At 37.0% G+C, this 9,809-nt stretch overlaps 1 protein-coding gene across 1 annotated transcript; it reads left to right on the forward strand.

The window, feature by feature from the left end:
- Positions 1 to 1,282: 1,282 nt before the first annotated feature.
- On the forward strand, positions 1,283 to 6,893 carry LOC144235351 (protocadherin beta-15-like). The gene is made up of 2 exons (XM_077768903.1): positions 1,283 to 2,581; positions 6,834 to 6,893. The coding sequence occupies exons 1-2, from the start codon at positions 1,283 to 1,285 to the stop codon at positions 6,891 to 6,893; spliced, it is 1,359 nt and encodes a 452-aa protein (XP_077625029.1).
- Positions 6,894 to 9,809: the final 2,916 nt, after the last annotated feature.

Below are 9,809 nucleotides of genomic sequence, written 5' to 3' on the forward strand. Positions count from 1 at the left end.
ATAACTAGTGTCCTAATAGCATTAGTGTAAAATAAGATTGACAATGTAAAATGTGTTCTTAAAGAGATGTATACCTTATTTGTAGAATCTTTATAACCTGGTTGTTATGTTCTGTTTTTTGTTTGTTTTTTAGAATCTGTTCCATTACAAAGGGGAAACCAGAGTGTTTTTCCATTTAATGAACAACATTTAGATCATTCTGTATTATTGCAAATTACTATTCAAAAGAGCATAGGAAATGGCTACTTGGCAAAATGGGGTCTTGTTTATTCAGATCATATAATGAACTATGGTCTCAGCAAAAAAAGGGGCTTCTACAGTAGGAAGAGAATCCATCTGAGAATTTTAAAATTAATTGTGATTTATTGATTGATCTATTCAACAAATATTTGTTGAGCATCTGCCATGTGTCAGGGACTCTTACAGATGTTGGGGGATGTAGAAGTCAACAAAACAAAGTTCTCAAGCACAAGAATGACACAGAAAAAAATTAAATATGTATGTATATGCTATATCAGATGTTGATCAATGCTAAGAAAAAGCAGGGTAAGAGTTATAGGAAGCACCCTCATATGTATTTTTCCATAGTTTGTAAGTTTCATAAGATCATAATTCTCTGACCTTATGTTGAAATGGTATCATAAACTGGAACTAGTAGCTTTTTCTTTGATATTATTCAACCAATGAAACCAGAATTCTGTGTATACACTGCCTAGAATTTGAAGAAAATCTAGAAGAATTAATCCTATCCTTTTTGATGAGGGAATTTTAAGAAATCAGGTAAGTATATACTGTTATTTTTATAAGATGACTTATCACTGTTGTCTTCTTTCACTTCTCAGCTTTCTGAGCACCTCACCAGACTAAAGGTTTTAAAAAGCAGGGACCATGTTTGAGTTGCTCAGTTATCTGTTTCAAAACTTAGTACATAGATACCAATAACACTTCTTTTAACAAAGGAATGAACAAATATAATTGCGTGATGTTCTGAATACATCATATCCTCCAAACCATTTCCAAACTCCTAGTAGCCCGCTAGATTATCTAGAGGGAATAAAATTGTAGCAACTATTTTCGAAAATAACGCATGGTGGCGCTGCAGGCTAAGGCATNACTTGATCCAGATCTACAGCTGAAGACCAAAGCCTGTAAGCAGAGTTCGGGAACTGTTAAGTCTTGCTACTCACCGTCATTTCCGGACGGGTTACCGACTAAGGGATCTATCACCGTCTCTACGGTAGAGCTGAGTCCTGTTTCTGGAAAGACATTTGTGGAATTAAAGATGGAGGTCGGGGACGAGTGTTTTCCTAAACAAAGGCAAGTCCTGATTCTCTTTCTTGTGTTGGGAGTGGCTCTGGCAGGCTGGCAATCCCGTCGCTATTCCGTGATGGAGGAAACAGAGAGTGGCTCATTTGTGGCCAACCTGGCCAAGGACCTGGGGCTGGAAGTTGGGGAGCTAGCAGCGCGGGAAGCCCGCGTGGTCTCTGAGGATAATGAAGACCGCTTGCAGCTTGATCTGCAGACCGGGGAATTGATACTGAATGAGAAACTGGATCGGGAGGAGATGTGCGGCCCCATAGATCCATGTGTAATGCATTTCCAAGTGTTACTGAAAAAACCACTGGGAATATTTCGAGCTGAGCTACTGGTGAGAGACATAAACGATCATTCTCCTGAGTTTCCTGAAAGAGAAATGACTCTGAAAATCGCAGAGACTAGTCCTCCTGGGACCGTGTTTCCTCTGAAAAAAGCCCAGGACTTGGACGTGGGCAACAGCAACATCCAAAATTACAGTATCAGTCCCAATTCTCATTTCCATGTTTCTACCCGCACCTTGGGGGATGGCAGGAAATACCCAGAGCTAGTACTAGACAAAGAGCTGGATCGTGAGAAGCAGGCCGAACTCAGCTTAACCCTCACAGCGCTGGATGGCGGCTCTCCACCCCGGTCTGGCACCGCCCAGGTTCGCATCTTGGTCTTGGACGTCAATGACAATGCTCCTGAGTTTGTACAGACACTCTACCAGGTGCAGGTTCCAGAAAACAGCCCTGTAGGTACGCTCGTAGTCAAAGTCTCTGCTAGAGATTTAGACACTGGGACAAATGGGGAAATTTCATACTATTTTTATAGTTCCCAAGAAATAAGCACAACTTTCGAGCTAAACAACCTTTCAGGAGAAGTTCGACTACTTAAAAAACTAGATTTTGAGACAATATCTTCATATGAGCTGGAAATCGATGCGATTGATGGTGGGGGACTTTCTGGAAGATGTTCTGTCTCCATTGAGGTAGTGGATGTTAACGATAACTTCCCAGAACTAACTATTTCATCACTCACCAGCCCCATTCCTGAAAATTCTCTGGAGACAGAAGTGGCCCTGTTTAGAATTCGAGACCGAGACTCAGGGGACAACGGAAGGATGACTTGTTCCATCCAAGATGATCTCCCCTTCCTCCTGAAACCATCAGAAGAGAATTTCTATACGCTGGTATCAAATGGGGCGCTAGACAGAGAGACAAGAGCCCAGTACAACATCACCATCACCGTCACGGACTTGGGGACCCCCAGGCTGAAAACGAAGNTTGACGGGAGATTCAGGGAACAATGAGTTTAAGTTCTTGAAGCCCATCTTCCCCAATATTCTAAACCAGGACCTTGGGAGGAAGTCAGAGGGAAATGCAACAACGTTCCACAATAGTTTAGGTATCTGAAACTTTCCTGTTTCCTTTAACATTAGTTTTGTCTCCTCCCCCCCCTTTTTTTAGTCGAGTGGTAATTTTAATTTTACTTCCTCCTCTATATTTGCCATCGTAAATTTACTCTGCTTTGTTGACTTGTTTGATTATTTTTTCAATTATTGTATAATCAGCAAAAATTTTATATCAGGAAATGCATATTTCTGATTAAATGCATATTTCTGATTAAAATTTTCATACTCATTCCTAAAGGATAGTATGAAAATTAACCTTTTAGAATAAACAGTTCTAATTTTGAAACTGTTTTACTGACTACATAATATATAAGAATGTTTTATTCTTTTAACGTACTTCATTTTAAAATTACTGGAATTCCTAGTTTTTTTAGTAACACACCTACGACTTTTGTACAACCCGTTATGAGTTTTGAGTGGAATCAATTTGTATATACCCATGTCCAGTTTCTTCTGAGCTCTGTTTGGATTTTTCTTTTATCAGTAGGCAGCAATGTATATATTTTCATGCTATTTATTTTTTAAAAAATCACACTTGGAATCATTAGATTTTTACTCTGAAATACATACGTCACCTCAGGAAAGTGTTTCTTTATTATGAATTCTTTCTCATCTAAATTAATGTTGAAAAGATTTAAGGGTTCTTACTTACATGTAACTTAAATTACAATCCTGACAAGAGTTTGGGCAGATTTGCTATACCCAGATTGACTGTGTTGAGGATGTTCCTAGATACTCTAAAGATTCTAGTACTGAGTAGTATATTGCTTGCAGTTGTAATTGCAACTGTAATTCTCAAGGATTGCAGAGTAATTCTCAAGTGAGTTCCAAATTCCAGGCATATGGAGCTTTTGGTGGCACAACGTGCTAATATCTACTTGCCTTTGGATGATGACATTGTGCTTATTAAGGGGTTTGAAAGAAAATACATTGTATATTACTATTAGTTAGCCAAAAGAAAACTTATCTCAAGTTCCAGGCGCCTCTTAATTTTGGAAATGCTAGATAGAACAGTATGGTAGGCAGAATAAATGGCCCCTTAAAGATTTCTGGGTCCTAATTCCTGGAATCTGTGAAGATGTTCTGCCATTTTGTGAAGAAGAATTAAGGTTCAGATGGAATTAAGGTTGCTAATTAGCTAACCTTAAAATAGGGAGAATATCCCAGATGCTTTGTGTGGGCCTGATTTAATAAGTCAAAAGGCCTTAAGAACAGATCTGAGTTTTCCCTGAGAAAAAGAAGAAATTCTTCCTGTGGGCAGTGGCTTCAGCTTGTGCTCCAAAGTTTCAGCCAGCCCTGTAATTGCCTGCCCTACAGATAATGGACTTGCCTTGCCAACTCCCACAGTTGAGCGAGTTACTTCCTTGCAACAAATCTGTCATTACGTATCTCCTGATGGTCCTGATTCTTCCGTTGAACCCTGAAGGCCACAGGTTGTTGTTGTTTTTTAACCTGGGAGTGGAGTGCTGTTGTAACAAGTAACTAAAATCATGGAAGTTGTTTTGGAACTGGAAGGTAGGCAGAGGCTGGAAAAAAAAGCGTGATGTTGAAAGCCTAGATTGCTTTGGAAAGACTGTTAGTAGAAATATGAATGTTGACAACCCTGCTATCAAAGTCTCAGGAGGAAGTGAGGAGCATGGTGAAGATATACGTTGTTGTGTGGAATACCTAAATAATTGTAAAGGAATGCTGGTACAAATATGAATGTTAATGTCACTGATGGATGAGGGCTCAGAAAGAAATGAGGTGAAGAAGATGATATTGGAAAGTGGAGGAAAGAGAATCCTTGTTATATAGTGGCAGAAAACTTAGCTGAGTTGTGTCCTGCAGTTATACATAAAAAAGGATTTGTAAATAATAAGCGTGGTTATGTAACTGGGAAGATTTCCAGGCAAGGAGTTGAAGGCACAGTCTCATTTCTTCTTTAAGCTTATAATAAAATATGAGAGGAATGAGATAGATGGGAGGAAGAACTGTTAAGCAAAAAGGAACTAGAACTTGGTGATGTGGAAAATTCTCAGCCTATTCAGATGCCAAAAGGGGCTCAAAAAAAGGAAAGTCATTAGGAAAGTGTGCTCTAGAGAGAAAGCCAGTGGTGTCACAGGACAGCCTTTTTGCTAGTGCTTTGGAAGAATTAATAGGCAAGAATATTCAGTCATGCAGCAGGTTCTTTAAAGAGATTAGGCATGTGGTTCATGGAACTCCCAGACATCTCAGCAGAAGTCTGGAATAGAGATGAGATTACCCAGGAAAGAACTCTGAAGCAGCCCTTTGTATAGGAGAGATAATCCCTGTGACATACACAAGGCACTCAAAAGGTTCTTGAGAATGTTATACCGGCAGAAATTATTACCAGCTTGAATTGGAAGGGACAGAGAGAATGATAGAAAAGAAACCTGTTGTACTCCACAATTCTAAAGCAAGAAACAACTGAAAAAACTACTTAGCTAAAAACATGTACTACCCTCTCATGCAAAAGGAAAGATGGCTCATGAGACAGTGCCTGGAGCTTGGGGGTGGAGCTCCAAACCCAGGCTTGAAAGCAAGCAGACTTTTCCTGCCTGGATTTCTAGATTTCTTGGAACATATGACTGTTTTCATTTTCCATTTTCTGTTTTCTGAACTGGAGTAACTATTAACTGTTACCTATGCCCTTCTGTCATTATACACTTTGAGGAACGTATAATTTGTTTAATTTTACTGGTCCACAGATGGAGAAGAATTATGCCCAAAATAGGTAATTACATTATGCCCAAGATAGGTAATTACCTAGGGTCTCAACCATACCTAATTTAGATGATGAAGATGATGAAATTTGGAACTTTTGAGCTGATGAGATTTAGATGAAATTATGGGATGAGTTGATACTTAATGAGAGGAGATCTTTGGGGACCTTGAGTATATTTTTTTTTTATGGGAGTCCCCTTGAGTATATTTTTTTATGTGAAATGGATGTGAATCTTTGGGGGGCAGGGAGTAGAGTGTGGTAACAAGAATAATGGCCCCACAAAGTAATCTCTGGAACTGTGAGTATCAAGTTTCTTACATGGCAAAGAGGAATTAAAGTTGCTGATAGAATTAAAGTGGATAATCAGCTGAGCTTGAAATAGATTACCCTATGGAATGTATATACAATTCAGGTGAGTCCAATGCAATCACAAGAGCCCTTAATAAGAAGAGTCATTTTCAGAGTGATGTTTTAGGAAAGCCTCCACCAGCCTCCAGTGAAGGAATACAGGAAGGCACTGGAAGCTAGATAAGGCAAAAATATATTCTCACTTACAGCTTACAGAAAGGGATGTAGCCCAATGAGACCCATTTTAGACTTCTGACCTCTAGAACTGGAAGATAATAAATTTGTTTTTAAGCCACAAATTTTTTGGTAATTTGTCACAGCAACAATAGGAAACAGATACAAGTGACTACTAAAAAGTCATTTTGAACCCATTTTCCTTTGCCTTCCCCTATTCTAGGCCAAAATATTCATGTTCCTATGATCCCATGCAGGTACGAATATCATAGTATTCAGCTGTTGTTAATGATTTAAAAGTGCAATTGGGGAATTTTGCTTAAGGAAAATTTTTCTGTCCTTTTTTTAAAGTCTTTTTCTTTTCCTTTTTTTTTAATTGAAGTATGGTTGATACCCAATGTTAAATTAGTTTCAGGTGTACAATATAGTGATTTAACAACTCCACATATTATGCTTTACTCATCACAAGTGTAGCTACCATATTATAACACTATTACAACGCCATTGACTCTTTTCCCTGTGTCCTACCTTCCATCCCTGTGAATTATACATTCCATAACTAGATACGTGTGTCTTCCACTCTTCTTTACCTATTGTACACATCCCCCCTTCCTTCCTCTATGGCAAATACTAGTTTATTCTTTGTATTTGTGGTTATATTTTTGTTTCTGTTTTTTTTTTTAGATTCCACATGTAAGTGAAATCATATGGTATTTGCCTGACATATGTCACTGTGCATAATATACTTATGTTGTTGCAAATGTGAGATCTCATTCTTTTTAAAGGCTGAATAATATTCTCTTGTGTATATATATATATATACACCACATCATCCTTATTCATTCATCTATTGATGGACTCTTAGGTTGCTTCCATACCTTGACTATTGTAAATAAAGCTGCAGTATACATAAAGGAGTATACATCTTTTTGAATTAGTGTTTATGTTTTCTTTGTTTAAATAACCACTGTGTATTACTGCCTTTTATGGTATTTCTATTTTTAGTTTTTTGAGGAAACAGCATACTGTTGTCCATAGTGGTTGCAGCAATTTACATTCCTACCACCAGTTTTGGAGAGTTTCTTTTTCTCCACATCCTTGCCAGCACTCGCTGTTTCTTGTCTTTTTCATATCAGCCATTCTGACAGGTGTAGGTTGATATCTTAGTGTGTTTGATTTGCATTTCCCTCATGATTGGTGATGTCAAGCATCTTTTCATATGTGTGTTGGTCATCTGTATGTCTTCTTTGAAAAAAAAAATGTCTTGAAGTCTTCTGCCCATTAAATTGGATTATTTGCTTTTTGGTGTTGGATTGTAGAAATTCCCCATATATTTTGATTATTGGATATATCATTTGTAAATATCATCTCCCATTTAGTAGGTTGCCTTTTTGTTTTGTTGATGGTTCCTTTTACTGTGAAAAAAATTTTTGATTTTAGTGTAATTAAGGCAAACATTTTTCAAAAGATTAGTCTGAGGTGGATATTCCTAGGTCTTTTGCTCATTTTCCTTTTTTATAACCAGTGTACATACTAGGGAGTAAACCTTGAGTTGAAGCAGCCAGTTTGCACCCATAAGATGAATACTCAAGCTATTGTAGCTGACTTTATAGCTTCATTTAGTCATTTTGTAATTTGGCTTTTACAGACATATGCAAATAATTGAACTTTCAAAAAAATACTCCTGGCCAGTAGCAACCCCAAAGTTAAGTTCTGAAGAAGAGAATGAGAAGGTGAGCTGATAAGCTATACTTTTAAACCTGTGGGAGTGGTGCGCCACAAAATGGCTATGACATTTATGGAGTAATCCAAAACGAATTTCCTTTTCAGGCAGGGAAATAGCAGGACCAAAAAGTTTGCTTAGTAAAATATATTGCCGAGGCATGTGTCCTGAAAATATCCATAAGCAGAGATGTGTATTTTGTAACAGGCTCAGAGGTCTCCTTTCCTATATTACTTCACAAATATTTTATTGGTAAAGTGTAGAATTTAAAGTCATCTCCCAAGGATGAATACTTATGTCTTTCTTGGATTGATCTGGAATGCCTCAAAAAGAGCATTGCCTCAAAAAGAGCATTGCTTCCAATTTATCAGCATAGTCCTGAAAAAGCAATAAAAATCTTTCTTGATACATGACTGTAATGCCTTGCCCCCCAGAACTCCAGGGCTGCACTGTTTATGTATCTGTGTGTGTTTGTATATGTGTGTGTGTGGGTGGGGGGGGGGGGGGGNGCATGTACAGCTAACTACCAGAGTAACATTGCTCTTTTCTACTTTATAAAGATATTTTACTTTAATACATAAATGCATGTAATAAGCTTGGCATTGATAATGTATTCTAGAAGACATCATATTTACAAGCTAAAGGAGTTTTCTTTTTGTAATTTTAACAGTCCCACGATTATTGTATCTAGATATTTGATAGCCCTCTTGTTATTGAAGGAACGGCCCAGGAGAGGGAACTGTACAGTAGATATGGACATTTTCCCCCCAGTGAGCTCAGGAAACAATAAAGTTGACATCAGAATGTGACAGGGATGGGATTAGAATGGGACCAAGTTGTGCAAGTGTGTGGTTAGATCCTTTCTTTGTTTAATATTCAAATATTTTGTCCATCAAGTTTGATTTTTTTAGACTATTGCATAAATTGAATCTATCTTTAATACTAAGTTTTTGGGTGACCCATTAATTTTGCTTCTGAGACACTTGCCTTACCCTCGTCTGGATCCTATTGGTTGTTTCCAACTTGCAAGTTCAAGTAGCCATTGCTGTACTAGTGTTGTAGTCATAGATAGAATCTGAGCACTGAAATCTGAATCAGTTGCCTCTACATTCTGAATATGGGATGGCAGCAGCAATGATAGAAGAATACAAAGATATCCAAGGAGATCCAATGAACTGGAATCCTACAGACTGGGAAGAGAAAAGTGCATCTGTGGCCGGGACTGACCAGGAAAATTGTTTACATTTTTCTTGCAGGTAGCATGCAGCTGTGTGAAAAATATTATCTCTGTTAAGTAGATTCAATCTGCTATTATGTTATTGAGCATTTTGCACTTATGTTCATGAGGAATATTGATCTATATATTTTTTCATGTTACATTCTTACCAGATATAGTTTCAGGGTTATATTGGTCTCATAAAATGATTCGGCAATTGTTTCCTCCTCCTCTCTTTTATGAAAGAGTTTGTGTAAGATATTGTAGTTTTTCTTTAAGTATCTTATAGAGTTTACCTCAAGAGACACATGTAGCTAGCATTTTCTTCATGGAAATATTTTGAATTATAAAATCAATTGCTTAAATAGATAGGCTGCAATTCTCGTTTTGTTTCCTCTTGTGTCAGTTGGTAACTTGTGTTTTTTAAACAATTTATCCATTTTATCAGATGTTGAATTTATTGACATGAAGTTATTGCTAATAGTCTCTTATCTATTCAATATATTTAGGATTTGTAAGGATGTACCTTTTTCATTCTGGATATTGATAAAATATGTTATCTCTCCTTTTGACTTTATCAGTATTACTTTATCAGTATCAATTTTATTAATCCTTTTAAAAAAACCAATCTTTGTTATTGTCCTATTACTGTTTTTTATTTCATTGACTTCCACTCTTAAATTTTTATTTCTTTTGGGTTTAGTTTTCTTTTTCTAGTTTCTCTGAAGATTTAGATCATTGATGCTAAGCCTTTTTAATATATATAGATTGAAGTATATAAATAAAAGCTATACATTTCTTTGTTTGCATTATTTAAGCTATATTTTTTAGGTTTATTTCTGTTGAATATCCAAATATCCAGAGAACATTTTTCGTAGTGAAAATAACTCTGTTTTGGTCTGGGAACATA

This window comes from Crocuta crocuta, unplaced genomic scaffold, assembly GCF_008692635.1.
Source record: "Crocuta crocuta isolate KB4526 unplaced genomic scaffold, BGI_CrCroc_1.0 scaffold64, whole genome shotgun sequence".
Lineage (NCBI taxonomy): Eukaryota > Metazoa > Chordata > Mammalia > Carnivora > Hyaenidae > Crocuta > Crocuta crocuta.

Excerpts from the sequence above, each read along its gene's own strand:
- LOC144235351 (XM_077768903.1), top strand. The coding sequence starts at position 1,283 with ATGGAGGTCGGGGACGAGTGTTTTCCTAAACAAAGGCAAGTCCTGATT.